General features: G+C 45.1%; 1 protein-coding gene across 5 annotated transcripts; it reads right to left on the bottom strand.

Moving 5' to 3' along the window:
* Positions 1-78: 78 nt before the first annotated feature.
* On the bottom strand, positions 79-21,812 carry CARD8 (caspase recruitment domain family member 8). 5 transcript variants are annotated; one of them, XM_043600424.1, is made up of 12 exons: positions 21,684-21,812; positions 20,592-20,695; positions 18,965-19,123; positions 16,906-17,070; positions 11,903-11,958; positions 9,728-9,878; positions 8,679-8,908; positions 8,342-8,604; positions 6,955-7,080; positions 6,480-6,621; positions 4,808-4,852; positions 413-990 (listed from the first exon to the last, which is right to left on the bottom strand). In XM_043600424.1, exons 2-12 carry the CDS (start codon positions 20,648-20,650, stop codon positions 719-721), a joined length of 1,668 nt encoding a protein of 555 aa, XP_043456359.1. In that variant the 5' UTR covers positions 20,651-20,695; positions 21,684-21,812; the 3' UTR covers positions 413-718. The 5 variants fall into 5 exon arrangements, with proteins under 5 accessions (XP_043456360.1, XP_043456359.1, XP_043456356.1 ...); XM_043600425.1 differs by lacking the exon at positions 4,808-4,852 and having other exon boundaries at positions 79-990; XM_043600421.1 differs by lacking the exons at positions 20,592-20,695; positions 21,684-21,812 and having other exon boundaries at positions 18,965-19,248.
* Positions 21,813-22,390: the final 578 nt, after the last annotated feature.

Genomic DNA, 22,390 nt, shown 5'->3' with positions numbered 1-22,390 from the left:
AAAGTCAAGAGTCGGACGCTTGCCTGACTGAGCCACCCAGCCCCCCCCCCCCCCCGCCAATAGAGAGTTTTTGTGAGCCTTCCTGCCTTTTGTTGTGAGAAGGTAACATCTCAGAGGTAATGTTCACCGGAATTGCTTCTCACATTGCTCAGGAGAACTGGTCTCCCTGGGCCTTGTCAATCACGAACACACTTGCGTTTATCTGCCTCTGCCCAGATGTCCAAGAAATGTGCCAATGGATGAAACAGGATTTTTTAAAAAATTATTTTCAATGTTTATTCACCTTTTTGAGAGACAGAGAGAGACAGAGCATGAGCAGGGAAGGGGTAGAGAGAGGGAAGCACAGAATCCGAAGCAGGCTCCAGGCTCCGAGCCATCAGCACAGAGCCCGATGCGGGGCTCGAACTCATGAACCGTGAGATCATGACCTGAGCCAAAGTCAGATGCTCAACCGACTGAGCCACCCAGGCGCCCCAGAATTTGTTTTTAAAAAGCACTTCGAGGCAGTAGTCCTCTCTTCAGATATTCTTGACGTTAAGATATTAGGATACACTAATAGGTCTCCATGAAATTACACATCAGTCCTCAGGAAAGCCTGTGTGATGTGTTGGTGTTACCTGGACCTCGTGCCTTGGACCCTGAACTCAATGATCACACATCCATTTATCCATTTTCAGCAGAGAACACTGGATTCTCTCTCCCTGAGTATCTGTCTGAATCACTGTTGTAAACTCTGCTGGTTGAGGTAGGACATCAGATAAGGGTCTCTTCTACTAATGCTTTTGAAGAGCACCTTCTGGGCCTGGTGCCCTTTATTCTCCACCATCCTCAGTAGGGTCTCGTTCCTTCTCTGCTGTGTTGGCATCTGCTGCACCATCTCCTTCTCTTCCTCGGTGAAGACCCCATGGTCCTGAAGATCATCCAGGACTCCATTCAGGTTCCCCATCCTGGCTTGAAGATGACGATGGTGCTCCTTCATAAAGGCCACAGCTGGACAGAAGGAAGCGTTGCAGACTCAGAAAAGGGAAGCTTGCTTATAGGGGTCAGGACCCATGCCCAGCTTCAAGACATAATTCTGCATGGAGACGTTGCTCATTCTCTTTTGCGGGCTGCCCGGGTCTCACAGACGCACGCTCGGGACGCGCAGTCCATTCTCGGGGGTCAATGAACCTAGGGAGAACTCAGCGATACCTCTTCTTCAATCCCAGCCCCCCCCCCCTCCAAGCTTTGAGCACCTCGCCTTCGCTACTTTCCGGTTGTCATCGGAACCCTAGAGAGAGGGCTCTACGTTGCCATCCATGCAACTACTCATCCTTCTAACAGTCTCCGAGTTCCTACATTGCCAGCAGCTGTGCATGACATCAGAGAGGCAGATGGGTAAGGCTGGCTCCCCACCCTCAAGGGTCTTCTGCTGCTGAACTGTGTAGAAAGAGATTTACCTGGTTAAGGACCACACAGGAGGGACAGGGGCACTGGACAGAAGAGGGTATTTTGCATCATGCTGACTCAGGTTTCCTGTTGGTGCCCATGTATAGTACCTGTGTGACCTTGGCCAAATAACATTGCTTTCTTGTTCCTCAGTTTCTTCACTAAAAGTGGGGGGTGGGGGGGCGCCTGGGTGGCTCAGTCAGTTGAGGTTTCAGCTTTGGCTCAGGTCATGATCTCCTGGTCCATGAGTTTGAGCCCTGTGTCGGGCTCTGTGCTGACCGTTCAGAGCCTGGAGCCTGCTTCGGATTCTGTGTCTCCCTCTCTCTCTGCCCCTCCCCTACTAATGCTCTCTCTCTCCTTTAAAAATAAATAAATATTAAAAAACAAGTGTGAGCGCTGGGACACCTGAGTGGCTCAGTTGGTCAAGCATCCAACTTCGGCTCAGGTCATGATCTGGCGGTTCGTGAGTTCGAGCCCCACATTGGGCTCTCTGCTGTCAGCACAGAGCCTGGAGCCTGCTTCAGATCTTCTGTCCCCCTCTCTCTGCCACTCCCCCCGCTTGCACTCTCTCCCTCTCTCTTTCTCTTTCAAAATAAAACAGCATTTTTTAAAAAGTGTGATTGTAGGGGCGCCTGGGTGGCGCAGTCGGTTAAGCGTCCGACTTCAGCCAGGTCACGATCTCACGGTCCATGAGTTCGAGCCCCGCGTCAGGCTCTGGGCTGATGGCTCGGAGCCTGGAGCCTGTTTCCGATTCTGTGTCTCCCTCTCTCTCTGCCCCTCCCCCGTTCATGCTCTGTCTCTCTCTGTCCCAAAAAAAAATAAATAAACGTTGAAAAAAAAATTAAAAAAAATAAAAAGTGTGATTGCTTTTTATGTACAACTCATGCCTCTAGAACTTTTGCTCTTAACACGGTGGCACAGGTAATTCGTGCCCAGTCATCTGTGGCTATGGCCAAACAGCTTAATTTAATGATGTGATTTCTGTGAAGTCTCGGTCTTTGTACTGAAAAGTCATTGCAAGGGTATGGTCAGTGACTCCACAGTTTGAATGAATGATGTTGCTGCCACAGACAGATTCTCCGCTTAACCTATTCTTGGTGCCTCGATTGTTTCAACCTTCCCGTTTGTTTAGCAACTGCTATTCAACCTTCTTTTTCTTAAGTGTATTTACTTTTTGAGAGAGAGAGAAAGAGCACACGCGCGCGAGCAGGAGAGGGGCAGAGAGAGAATCCCAAGCAGCCTCCACGCCATCAGCGCAGAGCCCGATGCAGGACTCGAACTGGGACATCATGACCTGAGCCGGGATCAAGAGTCGGACACTCAACCGAATGAGCCACCGAGGCGCCCTTGCTATTCGATCTTCTTAACTGGACATAAACTTAACTTTTTCCTTTTCTCCAAGATGCACTCTGAGACGTTTTCAACTCCCTCAACGCTAGATCCAAGCTCCTCATGTTATCCTCTTCTAAATCCCTCCAGTTTTCCTTGGCAACACGCCCCACGAGTATACTTTGATAAGCAGTGTGGAACGGGCTTCGTTGTTTTCACCTGCTGGAATAGAAACCCCATGCGTGCAGAGAGCGTGTCTGTCTCGGGCTACACTGCATACAACATTGTTACTTCACGGCCACTACCATGTTCCCGCTCTGACGCTCCTCTGTGATTGTCTGGGGAAGCCAGCCACGGTTTATTGACAGGACTAAACAGAAGTGGACGATATGAAGCACAAATACAGGTACCCTGATTATTTAGCATGCTACCGGCCTTCGATAAGCTGCGTTTGTCATCAAGATCATTTTTATCACCATAGTCCCATGAGGGACAAATGTCACCACAGCCTTCAGGTCACAAAGGAGGGGATGACTAGACTCTGAAGCAAAGTCTTCATGGAAGAATTAGTATCAAAGGAGGATTTGAAGGATTTGTAGGACTTCTTTAATGTTTATTTATTTTTGGAAGAGAGAGAGAGAGCAAGCAGGGTAGGGCCAGAGGATGCGAAGCTGGCTCTGGGCTGACAGCAGTGAGCCCGATGTGGGGCTGGAACTCATGAACCGTGAGATCGTGACCCGAGCCGAAGTCGGATGCTCAACCAACTGAGCCAGCCAGGTGCCCCGGAAGGAAAAGGATTTGGGTATGAAATGCAAGATGCCACCAGGCCAAAAGGGAAAGAGGGGTAACGAGGTGTCATGATTCATGACACATGGTGGCCAGGATAAAGATTTGACTCGAGATGTGGGCCGGCAGAAGCTTCTGAAGGGTCTTCTAGACAGAGTGAATGAGTGTCAGTTTCATCCTTCAGACGACAGGTGACAGATATCTCTTGCTCAAGAGCTTGTGTGATAGGAAGGGGAGAGACCCTGTATTAATGCTACACACTCACCACCTACATTAAGTCCTTTCAGTTTCCTTTATGAAATCACCTTTACCTGATTCTTCACCAAGATCTGTAGCTGAGTTTGAACCCAGTTGCAACTCCAGGTGTGGGGCCTGATTTTCTCCAGCTAGTCTGCCTCTCTGGACCTCCTGACAACACCCGCTGGCCAGGATGGGTCTGTTGCCATGTCAAGCCAATGCGATACCCGAGGAGCCTTCTCCTCCCCGAGAGACACCAGAAAATGCTCTCCTTCTCCTCCTGGATGATCTGTTTTGACAAAGGGGGCCCGTCACTTCTACCGTGTGGAGACTGACAATCATGGCCAACAACGTGGAAGGCAGAATGGAGTCCTCTGAATCTTGGCTCCTTGTTTTATTTTCTTTTTAAAAGTTTAGTGCGATCGAGTCCCACGCTCCTCCGACTGAGCTAGCCAGGTGCCCTTTGGCATTTTATTTTAAATAATTTCTTTCCCCGCTACCTACCATCTCCATTAACCTGAACCAATTCCCAGCTAACACCTGATCTTGACCTGATCTTACAACAGGCTCATAAGCCAATTAAAACTTCCTGTTCATTCCTCACTCACAGTCATCCACACAGTTCCGAAGAGTGAGCGCCTTGTTACTCACCCTTCAAAAGTCCCCCTTTGCCTTCGGACTAAGCTCCAAAAGAGTTCAACGATCATCCTTATGCTTACAAGTTCTGTTTCTTGCCTGCCCCTCTGGACTCACGTGGGCTCCGTCTCTCTAAAGTTTGATCCCCAGCCGCCTTGAACTACTCTTACTTAAAGTTCAGCAGATGCAAAATGGTTTCCCAAAAAAGCGTGGTTGCACGCTCAGAGTCTGCGTATTACAGCCTCATGTGTTTGCTGAAGTGCATCAGACTCTGTGTTTGTCTCTGGAACCACTTAGTCTTTGTAAATGAAGAGAAGTAATGAACCCACATTAAGCGACATCACTCAAAGATCTCCTGAAATCAGACTTTTGGTGGAAACACTGCACTGACCTGGGAGGGGAGGAGGGGCCGATGTAGCACCAAACTGGAGCTCCTCTAGGAAGGAAGGAAAAGTTGGAGAATGATATGAAATCAGCTGTATACCTTTATTTAGTTTTTCTTTTCTTTTTTAAGTTTATTGTTTTAGTAATCTCTACGCCTATCTTGGGGCTGGAACTCATGACCCCGAGATCAAGAGTCACATGCTGTACTGATCGAGCCAGACGGGTGCCCCTTGGTTTCTCTAGGCTTTGATGTAACACACTAAAATAATTTTTTTTTTAATTTTTAAATGTTTTTATTTATTTTTGAAGGAGAGAGAGAGAGACAGAGACAGCATGAGCAGGGAAGGAGCAGAGAGAGAGGGAGACACAGAATTCGAAGCAGGCTCCAAGCTCTGAGCTGTCAGCACAGAGCCCGATGCAGGGCTCAAACCCACAAACCATGAGATCATGACCTGAGCCAAAGCTGGGTGCTCAACCGACTGAGCCACCCAGGCGCCCCTGTAACACACTAAAGTAATTTAATTCCATTTCCTAAGTGAAGGATCCCATTCGAACATTAATATACAAATGGAACCCCATGAGGTAGAAGGTCACTCCCTATCCATTAGGGAAATGCATCAGAGGAAGGAATATATTTTCCCAACATTCCTTCTATTTCTATTTATAAGCCAGTATGTGAGAAAATGTGAAGCCAACGCTTAAGTTATCATACTGTTCTACATAAATTATCCTCTAGGAAACAGAACTACCCTATGACCCAGAAGTTGCACCAGAAATTATTTAGCCAGAGGATCCAACAAGATCCAGATTTGAAGGGGTTCATGCACCCCAATGTTTATAGCAGCATTATTTACAACAGCCAAACTATGGAAGAGCCCAAGTGTCTATCAACTGATGAATGGATAAAGAAGATGTGGCGCATATATATATATATATATATATAGTGTGTGTGTGTGTGTGTGTGTGTATATATGTGTATATATATATATATTACTCAGCCATCAAAAAAAATGAAATCTTGTCATTTGTAGCTATGTGGATGGAGCTAGGGTATACTATGCTAAGTGAAATAAGTCCATCAGAGAAAGATGAATACCATAGAATTTCGCTCATATGTGGAATTTAGGAAACAAAACAGATGGACATATGGGAAGGAGAAAAAAAGAAAGAAAGAAAGAGGAAAGCAAACCATAAGCGACTCTTAATGATAGAGAACAAACTGAGGGTTGATGGAGGGAGGCGGGTGGGGGAGGGGCCGGGTGGAAGATGGGTACTAAGGAGGGCACTTGTTATGATGAACACTGGGTGTTGTATGTAAGTGACGAATCACTGAATTCTACTCCCGAAACCACTATTGCACTATATGTTAACTAACCAGAATTTAAAGAAAAATTAGGAAGAAAACAACTATCTTCTAGGCAAACGTGTTTTGGCATGAAATACCATCATGAAGTGATGAAACGTGAATAAGCGAGTACATTCCTTAAACTTTATAACGCCGGGGTTGTTGATAGTGCAGAACTTTGGACACTATAAACTGTCAGTAAATTAATTTTCTTCTCTGGGATGAGACCATAAACAGACCTTCTCCTGTGATAGACTTCACTGCAACCAAGGAGACAGGTGCGTGATTTCCCCCCCCCCCCCCAATTTTAGCCTTATATATTTTTTTTACCTACCTGGCTTCACCAAAGTGTACCAGATCAAAGTCTCGTGTGTTTTTTCAGTAATTTCAAACATGATTGGTTCCTCCATCCTCCCAGCATAGACTTTAGAGAAGACCTGGATTTCTCCACGGTTCCTGTAGGATAATTTCAACTCCTAGAGGAAACACATGACTTAAAGCATCGGTGGGGGGCGGTGGTGGGGGGGGGGGTGGAAAGTTCTGTTTGCCTACAGGAAACTGGCCACTGAAATATAATCCATTTCCCATACAATCTCATGGCTGGTTGAGAGGAAAACAGAGGGAGAAAGGTCAACATTCTTGGTAAGTTTACAATTTCAGGAAATATTATTGTTCCATGGAAGGAAGAGTAGACCAGCTCTTATCAGGACGTAGTTCAGAGAATAATCTTCTCTCTTTTTTTTTTTCTTCAAAAGTACAAAATATTTGGAACCGTGTGTTCAGTTTGAGTTAGATCCAATTCTACTGACCTTGGGTATTATTTCCAGGGGAGGCGAACAAGACACAATATAACGGGAACCAAAATTCAGTGGGTCCACTGGGGGCGAGGTCTGCAGACGCACACCTTGAAATTTAGCTTCCTCCTCATCTATTGACTGAGGAAGAAGCAGCAGAAGCAAATCAGAGGGCGAAGCTAAAAGTGAACAAGCAAAAGCAGTCGCCTACAAAGTTCTCCATATACTGTATCAAGTAGCACGTGTGACATCATTCAATGGACGTAAAGGTTCATGTACAGACTGATACATTCAAATATATATGTATATACCTATATATATGCATATTCGTATATATATGAATATGTCTCTGTACATAAGGAAGGAATGTCGTTTTGAGAAGGCTCAGGTCATGATCTCACAGCCGTGAATTCGAGCCCCGAATCAGGCTCTGTGCTGACAGCATAAAGCCTCCTTGGGATTCTCTCTCTCTCTCTGCCCCTTCCCTGCTCTCTCAAAATAAACAAATAAACTTTAAAATATTTTCTCTTGTATTTTAAATACCCACGGTTACTCACAACCTAACAACCGCCAGGCCCATACTTGCCTCTTACTGAGCTGTAGGAAAATTAACCAATTGGCCAGCAAATCAGATGAGTCTTCCCCCACTAACCTCTCCACCGAGGTTGGAGGAACAGAAGTGGTATTCTATCCAGGGATGCAGTAGCTATGGGGCCACAATGGCCACCAGCACTTCTGCTTCCGCACTAACCCTGGAACGGTTGGGGTGGGGGGACTCTGAGCCTTTCACAAATGCACAGGAGGAGGATGACTGCAGAGGGGCGCGTGTGTGTTTCATTTAGATGTTACTAATGTCCATTTCTACAATGAAATCTCTGCATTACCTCTTCTGCCAGTCCCCATAAGTCTCCTCTCCCTTTTTTGCTTCTCCTTAAAAGCCGGAAAAGGTAGCTCCACTTTTAGCAGAACCAAACTCCTATTGGGATCATTGCGTATGGTTCTAGAGTCAGCACCTACAGATTGACCTTGTGAAGGGTGATTCATGCTTCTATCAATGAAAGCTGTGCCTTGACTTTTCCTTTCTATTTGTTTGTTTGTTTGTTTGTTTATTGTGTGTGTGTGTGTGAGAGAGAGAGAGAGAGAGAGCGCACCAAGGAGGGGCAGAGAGAGAGGGAGAATCCCTAGCAGGCTTCAAGATGTCAGCACAGAGCCCAACATGGGGCTCGAACTCACAAAACTGAGATCGTGACCTGAACCAAAATCAAGAGTCCCGCATTCAACCTACTGAGCCACCCAGGTGCCCCTGTGCCTTGACTTTTCTGTTCAATAGGGAGACAGAAGGTCCAAGGTGATAGGCTGAAAATGTAATTCTCACATCTTCTCCCAAATCTGCAGGCCTTACCTTCGTTAGCAAGTAGTCACTGGGGATAAGATACAAGTGAAATTTCACAGCTTCGTGGTAGAAGTGATAATAGATTAGTGCCGTGGATGTGATGGGGACCGAAAGACAGGTCCCTCTGGCGAGTCTCAGCAGGATCCCCATCAGAGAGAAGCTAGGGTTTTCCAGGATGGCATAGAAAGGCTCCACTCGGGCTGGCGGCTCCAGGACCATCCCTTCATCCTTAAAATGGGCAACTTGGAACCAAGAGATATCGACCTCATTTGCTGCAGGGCAACCAGAAAGGCCATTAGACAATGGTCTCCACTGTCCCCACAGAACTCCTCTCTCCCCTCTGTACCTGGGAGGGAGATGACGTGGGGGAGGTGGATTTCAGTGATGACCCCCTCAGGCTCCACAGAGATGTCAAATAAAGGGCCGGCCACCATCCATTTCTCGTGATGCTGTAACTTCAGGTCCAGGTGCTGACTCCAAGAATCGAACGTAATCACCACGGTCACTGCTGCTGTTACCAGGAAGCCAAGGCCTGTTGCTGGCCACAGATAGAAGCCGGCCACGGGGAAGTGGACACTGAAAAGAGTCAGAATGATAGTCATACAGGGACAACACCAGGACTTTGATTTAAAGAACAAATGTGCAGGGGCACCTGGGTGACTCAGTCAGTTGAGCGTCTGACTCAATTTCAGCTCCAGTCATGATCTCACAATTTGTGAGTTCGAGCCCTGAATTGGGCTCTGTGCTGACAGCATGGAGCCTGCCTGGATTCTCTCTCTCCCTCTCTCTCTCTCTCTCTCTCTCTCTCTCTGCCCTCCCCACCACTATCAGAAATAAATAAACATTTAAAAAATAAAGAACAATTATGCAGAGGGATGTGATGTTTGGGGTGGCAAGTTTCAAGATTCATCTGTGACTTTCACCACATTAGAAAATTCTGTGGGGGGGAGGGGGCCCCTGGGTGGCTCAGTTGGTTGAGCGTCCAACTTTGGCTCAGGTCATGATCTCACGGTTTGTGAGTTCGGGCCCCGTGTCAGGCTCTGTGCTGACAGCTCAGAGCCTGGAGCCTGCCTCGGGTTCTGTCTCCTTCTCTCTCTGCCCCTCCCCCACTTGTGCTCTGTCCCTCTGTCTCTCAAAAATAAATAAATGTAAAAAAAAATTTTTTTAAAGAAAATTCTGGGGAATTAATTAGGCTTTCTGGACCCTGATTTCTCTGTATTCTACATCTGTCAAAATTAAAATACCAACTCGGAATATGGAATACAGAGAATATTGACAAAATTTCAGATGTCTTAAGAGACATATCATGTACGTGTATACATGTTAAGTATCACACATTATATACTTCCTTTATAGCAGAATTGTGTTTACACAATCAGCATCTTCGATTCTTACCGGTATCTGTTTGCACTCTTATCAATCAATTCAATATCCACATTTCCTTCAGGTCCCAGAAACTGATTACTTTTACAAACCGGTTCAGTCCCAGAACAGAGTTTAGCAACCAGGTGGGGCACTACTGTCTTCTCTTCCCAGCAAGTATCTTCTGAAAAAAATATATTGCATGTGTCATATGTGGGTTGTTGAAAAAGGCATGGCCTGAAGGGGTCCTGGATGTTGAATTGCACATGTACTGTTGGGAATCCAGATATCAGAGAGAAGGGTATGGGACTAGCACAAGCGGCTTTGTTTTGAATCCACACAGAGAAAGCCACAAGAAGGTTCTTTGTTACTGCTGAAATTACACCCCCAAATTTAAGAAGGAAGTCACGCTGGGCAGCATGGGGGGCAGGGGGTGTATTTGCCTAAGTCAGGAACCACAGCAGCTAAATTTCTACATGGTCCCAAGGAGCAGAAAATGCTTGTTGCTGGTGAGGGAAGCCAAGTCCATAAAGCGAACAAGCATGAAAGCTGAAGAGGCAAAAACACATCTGTTCACTCTCGTCCTCTCCATCATCCATCTCGTGGCATCCCCAGACCATCGCCCGTTCCCTGAACGCTTCCAGGATCCGGCTGCGCAACAATGCTTGGAGACCCTCCATGCACGCACTGCTGAATTCATTTCCCACTGCTTAGGCTCTGGGCGAGGATGATTTGCATAGAACAAATATCTCTAACCTGGGCGATAGAAATCTTTTAGACACTGTCCTCTGACAAAAATTGGTTTATGAGGAATTATATATGATGGAATCTCATTTTGCAGAGAGTAGAGATCTTGTATAGGAAAAATGAAAAGTCTCAATTAAACAGTTACTTAACCTCTCTGAGTTTTTTTCCTCATGTAGAACTGCTCTGAATCTTGGTACCTGGCTGTGTGATACCCAGCGAAAATAGCACACGATGTTAGCTATTCATGTGATTAGCTTACTCAGTGACCACATGACTGGGAAGACAGGAGTTGGGCTGGGCATCAAGATACAGCCAACACCAGTGCCCTGCTCTCCTTGAATCTCGCATGGCTTTCAAACTACTTCACACCATGTAGGACAGTTTTCAACCATCAGCACTTAGAGGTGGAGCAAATAATGACAGAATCTAAAATAGTCATATTGGGTAATTTTTTCCAACCCAACACAATGAGCATAGATATATGGGCTGAATTTGAAGATGGAACCTATAAGAAGGTATTACTGGTTAAATGAGTCATAAGAGGGGTGCCTGGGTGGCTCAGTCAGTTAAGTGTCCAACTTCGGCTCAGGTCATGATCTCATAGTCCATGAGTTTGAGCCCCGCATCAGGATCTATGCTGACAGCTCAGAGCCTGGAGCCAGCTTCAGATTCTGTGTGTCCCTCTCTGTGCTCATCCCCTGTTCATGGTCTCTCTCACACACACTCTCTCTCTCTCTTAAAAATAAATAAACATTAAAAAAAAATTAATGAGTCATAAGAAAGAACTCTTTATCCAATAGGAAAGGTGTCCTGGTGTCCTTACAAGAAAAGGAAGGGGGACCAGATCTCTCTCTTTCTCTCTCGATGCACAAAGAAAAGGCCATGTGAAGACCCAGGGAGAAGGTGGCCATCTACAAGCCAGGAAGAGAGTCTTCAGGAAAGACCAAATCTACGAGCCTTTGATCTGAGACTTCTAGCTTTCAGAACCATGAGAAAATTAACTTCTATTGTTTAAAGCTCCTAGTCTACCGTATTTTGTTATGGCAGTCCTAGTAGACTAATACAATGGAAATGTCTCCTAACCAAATACAATCCAATGCTGCCACACCTCACCTACCAGCTGGAAGATTTCTCACCTCTAAGTTTGCTTTATTTGTCTTTGAAGTAGAATCTATATAATCCACTCATAGAGTTTCCATGGATAATAAAAAGAGAATATGCGTAATAACCCTAATAGAGTATTTGGAATATGGAATTCATTCCTGATATAACGTCCAAGATTTTGAGTACTTCGTATCCCCATTTAAGTTGTATGGAGGATGGTGTTAGAGATAAGAAAATTTGTTTTTGGTCGTCACTGCCATAAAGGACTTCAACACTGTCTTCTCTACGTAAAGCCACGGGACATTTCCATCAACCCACTGACACAGTCCTGGCCTCATCTCTATGTTAGCCAATTACCTGATTCTTGACTCTGTGAAGATTTCTGGTCTTCAGATTCGCTTCTGAATGGAGAACTTGAGTGTCAAAAATGAGGAAAATATTAGAAATTAGTTCACAGCAGGCACCTGGCTATCAGTAGAGCATGCAGCTCTTGATCTTGGGGTCATGAGTTTGAGCCCCATGTTGGGTGTAGAGATTACTTACAACCAAAACTTAAAAAAAAAGAAATAAATCAGTTCACACACACATAATAATAATAAATAATAATAATAATAATAGTAATAGTAATAGTAATGAAAGAGATGTGATTAAAAGCTAGAGCTGTTTGGCCCAAACAGTGGCCACTAGCCAAAAGAGGCCATTTAAACTTTTAATTTAATTTAATTTAATTTAATTTAATTTAATTTAAAATTCAGCTCCTCGGGGCGCCTGGGTGGTGCAGTCGGTTAAGCGTCCGACTTCAGCCAGGTCACCATCTCGCGGTCCGTGAGTTCGAGCCCCGCGTCGGGCTCTGGGCTGATGGCTCGGAGCCTGGAGCCTGTTTCCGATTCTGTGTCTCCCTCTCTCTCTGCCCCTCCCCCGTTCATGCTCTGTCTCTCTCTGTCCCAAAAATAAATAAAAAACGTTGAAAAAAAATTTAAAATTCAGCTCCTCAAGGGTGCCTGGGTGGTTCAGTTGGCTAAAAGTCCAACTTCATTCAGGTCATGATCTCACAGTCCATTGGTTTGAGCCCCTCGTCGGGCTCTGTGCTGACAGCTAGAGCTTGGAACCTGCTTAGGATTCCGTATCTCCCTTTCTCTCTGTCCCTCCCCCACTCATGTTCTGTCTCTGTCCATCTCTTGAAAATTAATAAAATTTAAAAACAATTTAAATTCAGCTCCTCAGCTGTACTATCCACATTTCAAATACTTAATACCTACATGTGGAAAATGAATAACATATTGGCTACTGCAGAATAGAACATTTCCATCATCATGGAAAGTTCTACTGGACAGTTGTATTAGACTCTCAAAAAAGAGATAACTTGGACAAAGAGAGGTTTGCTAACAAAATGTAAGCATAGTAGAACTGAGAGGATCTCTCAAACCAAATGTGTTTTGACCACTCTACCTCTTCTCCTATTATACCAGCGTCCAAAGTGGCCATACCTAACTTCTATTGTTTAAGTTGCTCTGGCTGGGGGGGGTGCCTGGATGGCTCAGTCGATTAAGTGTCCCAACTCTTGATTTCGGCTCAGGTCATGATCTCATGTTTTGTGGGTTCGAGACCCACATCATTCTCTGCGCTGACAGTGCAGAGCCTGTTTGGGATTCTCTCTCTCTCTCTCTCTCTCTCTCTCTCTCAAAATAAATAAACTTAAACAAATATTTAAGTTGCTCTGACTGTGTCACTTCAGCTGGCAGTAGGGGCAGGACTGGAGGGGGACAAGAATTTTGTGACCACATGTGTTTGTGAGATGCGACTGCTTATATTTCCAAATCCAATGGGCATGATGGCAAAGGAGGTCTGAGAGACAATACTCCAGGGCAAGTTAGATGCACGCTACCCACTCTGAGTCTCTTACTGTGGAGTCTTTTTACTACCAACAAAGTACTGTGAACACACGTGCCTGGTGTCACTAAATGTCAACAGTGGTTAGAGAAGGATTTTCCAATTTTAGTATACGTGCTGCCGAAGCGAACACTAGAGAAGAATTTTCGAAATGAGTGAGCCTGCAAAACTTCCTGGAGAAAATTCACAGAAACAAGCAGACATTGGTGAGGGTCAAAAGGCACAACAGGGGAAGAGGAAGAGAAGAAAAAGCAGAAGAGAGGTAGAAGAGGTCCAATAAAGCAAAAAAGAAGACTACCACAAAAGATTCTGATCGCCAAAATTCCCAGAGTGAAGAAGAAATATGTGACAGGACTACGTGGCTTTGCAACTTCCGAAATTGATCTTAAAGACGCACAGAGACTTGTTGCTCAAAAATTCTCCTGTGGGGACTCAGTAACAGGAGAGGATGAGATCATGATTCAGGGAGACTTTATATATGACATGATTGATGTCACTCAGGAAAAAATGGCCAGAGGTGGATGATGATGGCTACAAAGATCTTGGAAAAGCAAAGAAGTGATTTTGAAAATTTGTCTGTAGTTAATGATCTGAGAGTTGATGTGGCCAAAGGGAGAGAGGCCTTAAATATATATATATATATATATATATATATACACACACACACACACACACACGTTTATGTGTGTGTGTGTGCACGTGTGTGTGTGTGTGTCCTACAGTAAAACTGTAGATTTCAGCACACTTGGTATTTTCACTGTTCTGGATAAGGTTGGTTCATTTTTTTTTCAACGTTTTTTTATTTATTTTTGGGACAGAGAGAGACAGAGCATGAACAGGGGAGGGGCAGAGAGAGAGGGAGACACAGGCTCCGAGCCATCAGCCCAGAGCCTGACGCGGGGCTCGAACTCACGGACTGCGAGATCGTGACCTGGCTGAAGTCGGACGCCCAACCGACAGCGCCACCCAGGCGCCCCTGTTGGCTCATTTTTTTAACTGCCAAAGTCTGATAAACAGAGGGGAGACTGTAAGGCTTATACATGAAATAGAATTTAGTCAAATAAACATTTTGGGTCATTTAGCATTAATTAATTAATTAATTGGCGCTCATTTGTGTCATATAACTTTTGGAATAAAAACACTGAATTAGCAATTGACTTATGGGTGAAACACATGCCCCCATAGCAGTGGTGCCCAAACTTGACTGCACCTGGGAAGCTAAACCACTCGCGCGCCCCCCCCCCCCCGCCGCCCCAACTCACACAAATACCTATCACAAAACACAGGCCACAGCCCGTACCAATTAAGTCAGGAGGTTGGTGGTGAGACCAAAGCACCATTACTTTTAAAGCTTCTGTGATTCCACTATTTAGACAAAGCTGAAAATCATGATCTATGGGGTGAGCTAGTGGTTCATGAGGCACCTGGTTGTGAGAATCTGTCCCTAACACATGAGGACAACCAACACAATCCAGTCTCTGTCTTGGGGAGTTGGAAATTTGGAATGAATCAAGACCTGGGGTATCACAAGGCAAGAAGCCTAGTTCCTAAAAAGAGGTATGTATGATGAAGGACGCCTGAGTGGCTCAGTCAGTTGAGCGTCTGACTCTTGATCTCAGGTCATGATCTCATGGCTGTGAATTCGAGCTCTGTGTTGGGCTCTGTGCTCGTCATGAAGCCTGCTTAAGTTAAAAAAAAAGGGGGGGGGGGAGAGGAGATGTGATGAAAGAGGAAACAAAAGCGTTGTTTTCTGTGGGTAAAGTAGTTATGGCATAACTGCTTCCATGGTATCATGAAATGTCTAGTTTCACTGATGTGTTCTTAGATTCCCTTCATTTCTTGATCTATACACGTAATCCTTGATCCCCAAACTCCTTATCTATTCCTTGCTACGTCTACTCACTTCAACATGAAAGGGATTAACAGAGAAATTGATACACAGGCTATGGATAAAAAAGAACACATATTTGCAGAAGTGGACTTAAAAGAAAGAATCTGTGGCTCTTTTCTCAAAAGCATTCTTGGGCAAGCCACGTGCGAGAAACTTGACCTGCCCTGCTCAGTCCTGGCGCTATGTCTGAGGCTACAGAAGCAGTCACGGATTGTGTTGGCCCCATGCAAAGCACGGAGGTTACATACACTGCCTTCTGTGTGATGTTCCTGCACGCTGGATTCCAATGGGTGGCGGAGGTTGGGACTTCAGTGGTGGGAGGAACCCCTGGTGAGTGGGAGCCAATTCATCCCAGTAGGTGGGATCCGACTCTTAAATTTTTCAGGAATTTTGTGGGCAGGTTGTTAAACACAGCTATTATTAAGAATTAAGTTACCGGGGCGCCTGGGTGGCTCAGTTGGTTAAGCGGCCGACTTTGGCTCAGGTCATAATCTCACAGTCCGTGAGTTCGAACCCCGTGTCGGGCTCTGTGCTGACAGCTCGGAGCCTGGAGCCTGTTTCAGATTCTGTGCCTCCTTCTCTCTCTGACCCTCCCCTGTTCATGCTCTGTCTGTCTCTGTCTCAAAAATAAATAAACACAGGGGCGCCTGGGTGGCGCAGTCGGTTAAGCGTCCGACTTCAGCCAGGTCACGATCTCACGCTCCGTGAGTTCGAGCCCCGCGTCGGGCTCTGGGCTGATGGCTCAGAGCCTGGAGCCTGTTTCCAATTCTGTGTCTCCCTCTCTCTCTGCCCCTCCCCCGTTCATGCTCTGTCTCTCTCTGTCCCAAAAATAAATAAACGTTGAAAAAAAAATTAAAAATAAATAAACATTAAAAAAAAAGAATTAAGTTACCTAAGACTTTCATTTAAATAGACCATATTACAAATAAATAAACGCTCGCATTTTTCTACATCTTACTGTATTCTGCACTCTTTTCTCTAAGTTTGTTATTTATTCTTTTGTCATCTCTACACTCAACATGGGGCTCCGACTCAGGGTCCTGAGATCAAGAGTTGCAAGCTCTTTCTACTGAGCCACCCAGGCACCTCTATACTCTGTACTCTTGAGGTTATGTTACTAGTTTGAAATCCACCATGATACAAGTAATCACCCCACAGAAATTGGACGGCACTACAAATAAAAGCTCTCTCCCTCCCCTGAGGAAGCTGGTGTTGAATATTTTCCAGCACACCCCTTCAGGGACCCCCCCCTCCGTCCTTCAGCCTCGTCATGAGCCAGATTCCCAAGGCACTGAGTTAGTAATTTGTTTGGGTTCCCAGCTTAACCAATGACACGGTGATCTTTGCATCCATGACTGCCTTTTCGTGTATAGCTTCTCATCCTGCCTCCCTGGAAGAAGAGGTGGTTGATCTCATTCATAAGTTTGTGGGTTTGCTGGTAAGACTGTATAACCTCATTCGTTCTCCCCCTGATTCCCATATAAATGACCAAATTCCCCTGATTCTTGTGCGCACCTCTGGTATCGAGGAACAGAATCCGGTACGATTACAGCTTTTTCCGTATAATCATTCCCCTTACCAGGAAATCTCTTCCTCACAGGACTCCGTTCCAAGAGCAGTGATGTGCGGTGGTGGCTTTGATATCAACACTTCACAATATCCTCCACTTTCTGAGAAAGTAGAAAACTGGTCATCCTGTATCTGCGCAGCCGAAGGGCAGGGGTGAGATACGTCATCATATCCGCTGCAAACAGAACGGAAGTTGTGTTATGAATACAGCATGGAGTCCTGGTGGAAGGACAATCCTGGCAGCATGATTTTATGTTAAAAGCCATGGACCCCATGCTTTGTCTTTATGGAAACCTTCTCTCAAGCCCCCATGAGTCCACCTCACCCCGCTTCATACCAGATTTCACTGTGTCTCTATTTCCCATTCCACATTGCTCTCTCCATCCCGGGAAGCAGAACTCAGTCGATTCTCAACACCAAGTACTTGCTGTAACATTTTGTTTCATACTAGATTGTTGACCTAAATGACCTTGTTGAGAAGTTTAGGGAGAAGAGAAGATTCCTAGCTTATATTCTGCCTTCACCCATCATTGGTGCCCGAGAGAATGGGACCCTAATGTGAGTGAAATTCCAGGATGTCAGTGAGATTATGTTCTGTAAGAACCCACCCAGAACAGGGGCACCTGGGTGGCTGAGTTGGTTAGCAACAGACTCTTGACTTTGGCTCAGGTCATGATCTCATGGTTTTTGGGTTCAAGCCCCAAGTTGGGCTCTGCGCTGGCAGTGCAGAGCCAGCCTGGGATTCTCTCTCTCTCTCTGCCCCATCCTTGTTCATGCTCTCTTGTTTTCTCTCAAAATAAGTAAACATTTAAAAATGTAAGAGAAAAAGAACCCATTCAGTACTAATGCTCCTTTTCTACCTCCTGCCTCCACATGATGAGATACACCTGAGATGCTAAACGATGGCTATCAGGCTTATTTCCTTCTTCCACTGGGGATCCTTGTCAAGATATGGAACAGAAAAGTCCTATGCTAGGTCCTTTCTTCTTCTTCACACTTGAGAGCTGGGGTCCAGGGTCCCTTGGCTGGCTGATAGCAAGATTGGGGTTAAGAGCAAGGGAGCATCCTTTGGGCCAAGACCTGTACTGTCTAATATGATAGCCACTAGACACACATGCCTATTTAAACTTAAATTTTAATTAATTAAAATTGAAAATCAGTTTCTCACTTGAGCTAGCCATATTTCAAGTGGCCAAACATCGTAAGTGGACAACGGTTTTCATATTAGACACCACGGATATGAGCTATGCCCATGCTGGCAAGAATTCTATTGATAGCCCTGACCTTAATCATCTACGATGGTTCACTTGACTAGAGATTGGCATTGGAGTAACTGGCATTGGTTCAACCAAATAAAGTGGTTTATTGAGTCCTACAAGCCATGGTACCCTGTATAGAAATATCCTATTGAGAAAGGGTGGATAGACGAAGCAACACTGAGAAATTCTTGTGTTCATCGGCAATATATTCCAGCCTGTCAAATATTACCTTGAAATAAAATCTATATCTGAGTTACTAGTACTGGGTCAATGCCAATTTCCAAATTGTGGCAGTGATATTTTTGTTGTTGTTGTTATTGTAGTTAGAGAGAGAAGAGTGGGGGAGGGGCAGAGGGAGAGAGAGAGAGAGAGAGAGAGAGAGAGAGAAAGTGAGAGAGAGAGAGAGAGAGAGAGAGAGAATCTCAAGCAGGCTTCATGCTCAGCTCTGAGCCCAATTCAGGGCTGGATGCCACGACCCTGGGATCATGACCTGAACTGAAATCAAGAGTTGGCCCTCAACCGACTGAGCCACCCAGGCGCCCTGACAATGACTACGGTTATAAAAGATATCATCATTAAGGGAAGCTGGGTAAAGTGAACATTTTTGCTCATTCTGTACTACTTTGGCTACTTCCTGTGGGTCTTAAACCATCTCAAAATAAAAAGTCATAACGACGAAAAAGAAAGAGCAAATACGCTGATTTTTATGCAAATAATGTCAACGTCTTTGCTTTTCACTGATCTCTATGAGACAGAGGGACAAGATCCAGAATCTTCCATTTTATCCACACTGAATATAGTATCTCTTACATGAGAAAGTCAATTTTGCATCGGTCCTGAGAAGGGGTAGAGCTCTGTTTTTGTTTTTGCTTTGACCGGGCGGACATCCTCCACGGTGACAGGTAGAAGTTCTCTGAGTGGTAGGCGCTCTTTTCCACTTTGTCTGCATCACTGATGCACACACACAACCTGGAAAACACAAAGGGTGTTGTGATTTGTGTCTGTGCAGGGAACTGGATGGGGGGGGATGGTCTCCTCGCTGTGATGCAGTGGAAGTAACACAAACCAGATGCCTCATCCTCAGAGTGATGCATTTTCTGATGTCCACCTTGGGATTCATTTATTTCATTGTGTTGACTGTTACCCCGTCACCACTCAGCAGACAGTGAGCTCATCTCAAGAGACATGGCTCATTTGATTCTCAGTGCTTCATGTTCATCACATGTATACGTAATACTTGGTAAGACTTAATACAGACTCGAATATAACTTGTACAACAATATTGCGTGCTAGTAAAGTAGGGAGTGTGAGAAGTTCCTTACTCTTCTGCTGCCCTTCATCGGTCCCAAAAAGGGGGAACTTTTGTACAATTGCACCACACTAGATGAATTAAACTTCCCCCAAAGCAACATCTGTTTATTTAGTGTGAGTCTGTCGTGACTATGGCGACCAAAGAGAAGAGAATCCAAAGGCTGGTTCTTGGCACTTACAGCCAAATCAACATTGTTGCTTAACTCTCTGAGGGAAGTATCAGTTTCCTGACTTGTAAAGCAAGGATATAACACCATCCTGGCAAACCCTTGTGATGATTAATTCTAGCAGGGGAATGTTACCCAGTACCCAACCTAAAAAATGTTAGATTCCCAAAGAAAATAACTCACGTCAGTTACGCTCAATATTCCCTAGCATGGGGGGCTTGTACACCTGCCATATTGGCTGCATCTTTGGTCCAATTCATTTCTGTCCAGTTCCAAGATGAGGCAAAAATGTGCTTTCATTGGTCACAAAGAAAACAAGAGCCTCTGGAAGGTGTGCTGTTGAGGAGTAGCTGAAGCGTTCATGGATACAGCCTAGTGAGTTTGCCTTGTGCCTTGGGATGGTCAAAAGCACAGCCATGGCATCAGGGAAAGAGTTGGAGGAACGTCCATAGACTCACTTGTGCTCAGGTATGAAGTTGTGGTCAGAGTCAAGGTCATATTACCCAACGATGGGGAGAGAAAGTCTAGGTAGTACATCTGGCCATCCAGGAAGGTGTTCCCCCTCAGGTATGTTGACACGAGTGAATGAAAAAGAAATGTAAGCAGAGCCTTTTCTTTAAAAAGAAAAAAAAAAAAAGCAAGGACACCTGGGGGGACTCAGTCGGTTAAGCGTCTGACTCTTGGTTTTGGCTCAGGTCATGATCTCATGGTTCATGAGATTGAGCCCCGCATTGGGCTCTGGGCTGACAGCACAGGGACTACTTGGGATTCTCTCTCTCTTCCTCTCTCTCTCCCCTCTCTCCCCGTCAAAATAAATAAATACACCTAAAAATTTTTTAATAAAAGTAAATAAATAAAGCAAAAAGACCATAGTACTCAGTATTTCATGCATCAGTAATGAGGGGACAGAGGATACAAAGCCATCAAAAGTCCTCGAAGGGCAGTACATATACTCTCACCATGTCAGAGGGCATCTCTTACATATGCGTATCCTTTTCTTAGATGTATATTTTTCCATTTTATCAGCCGGTGTGTTTACCTCTCTGCTACGTCTCTATTAACCCTGAGAAAAGAAAAGAAAATTGTCTTCACATAAGTTGGAAGAACCTGCAGATAAATGTTAGCTTTTATGTCGCCACACAATCGCCAACATTGCTTATTGTCCGCTCAAAAGAGATACATCAGGTGAATTGTTCCCAGTAATGCCAAGCACTTGGAAGAGAGACCCAGAAAAGACTGTGAATTTTAAAAATTATTTTTTAATTTTTCAATTTTTTAAGTGTTTGTATCTTTCTGAGAGAGAGAGAGAGTGCAAGCAGCCTAGGGGCAGAGAGAGAGAGGGGGACAGAGGATCTGAAGTGGGCGCGCTGATGACAGCAACGAGCCCAATGCAGGGCTCTCTCTCTCGCTCGCTCTCTCTCTCTCTCTCTCTCTCTCTCCTTCTCTTCTCTGTCTCTCTCTCCCAGAACAAATAAACTTAAAAAAGAAAAAAAACCCAGAAATTAGAACCACATGATAAACACGGGCAAATACCAAAAACCATAATACCGATTAAAACTCAAAGAGATTCATTACAGCCCTATACCGAAGAAAGATTTGTAGGAAGATATTACAGACTCTGCAGAAGTGAAGGTCTTTTCTAAGTTAATTTATTTATTTTAAGAGAGAAAGAGAACGAGTGGAGGAGGGGCAGAGAGAGAAGGAGACAGAGAATCCCAAGCAGGCTCCCCACCACCAGCATACAGCCCAACACAGGGCTCAATCCCAAGAACTGTGAGACCATGACCTGAGCTGAAACCAAGAGTCTGTCCTCAACGGACTGAGCCACCCAGGCACAGAAGTGACTTTGATTTTGCTTTCTTCTGAGTCAGATGCTGGCTCTGTCTGGCTCAAATCTACCCACAACCGGCTGCAGGGGGTTCTGAAAGCCCACTTCCCCTGCTGATTTCAAAAGGAGCTTGGAACTAGGCAATCTGCAGCTAAGGGCATCCTCCCATCTGTCCCTCCCTCCCCTGAAGCCACCCTACTTGATCTTTTCCTGCAGTACTTACCTAAGTCTCGGCTTCCCTAGGGCACAGAAAGGAGAAGGCAGAGCTGGTGGCTCAGACATCCCCGGGCTGCCCCAGGTTGTGTTCATCTGGGGAAAGACTATACCCCAAAGGGAAGAGGCTGAGGCTGAGTCAGAGGAGAATTAGGGACCTCCTCTTATTAAAAGAAGAAGTCCTGCCTCTTGTTATTTATGACATAATACTTTCCCAAGAATGTGTGATCACTGATGCTCAATTTTACTTTTTTTTAACGATTTTACTTGTACGTAATCTCTACCCCCAACATGGGGCTCAAACTCACAACCCTGAGATCAAGAGTTGGGTGCTCTCCCCACTGAGCCAGCCAGGTGTCCCACTGATACTCAATTTGAAATGTAATTATAATAATACTTTTACCATAATGTTGTTGATATTAATAATTTTGAATAGTGCATGTAATACTGTAATTATTAGAAGGTAGCTTTGTTGGGGCGCCTGGGTGGCTCAGTCAGTTAAAGGTCCGACTTCAGCTCCGGTCATGATCTCACAGTTTGTGAGTTCGAGCCCCATGTTGGGCTCTGAAAACTAATTTAATAGGCATGAAAACTAATTTTTTTTAAAAAAGGCAATAAAGGGAGCCTGGGTGGCTCAGTAAGCTAAGCACCCAACTCTTGGTTTTGGCTCAGGTCACGATCTCACAGTTCCTGGGTTTGAGCCCTGCATCGGGCTCT

Source organism: Prionailurus bengalensis, chromosome E2 (genome assembly GCF_016509475.1).
Source record: "Prionailurus bengalensis isolate Pbe53 chromosome E2, Fcat_Pben_1.1_paternal_pri, whole genome shotgun sequence".
Lineage (NCBI taxonomy): Eukaryota > Metazoa > Chordata > Mammalia > Carnivora > Felidae > Prionailurus > Prionailurus bengalensis.
This window is presented reverse-complemented; position numbering and strand designations above follow the sequence as displayed.

What these genes read in the sequence shown, in the direction of transcription:
- CARD8 (XM_043600421.1), bottom strand. Translation starts at nt 19,248, where the DNA reads ATGCATCACTCTGAGGATGAGGCATCTGGTTTGTGTTACTTCCACTGC. An exon ending in AAGAGTGCAAACAGATACCG is followed by an intron (nt 8,909 to 9,727) that starts GTAAGAATCGAA and finishes GACTCTTTTCAG; the next exon opens with TGTCCACTTCCCCGTGGCCG. An exon ending in CCACGTCATCTCCCTCCCAG is followed by an intron (nt 8,605 to 8,678) that starts GTACAGAGGGGA and finishes GTTGCCCTGCAG; the next exon opens with CAAATGAGGTCGATATCTCT.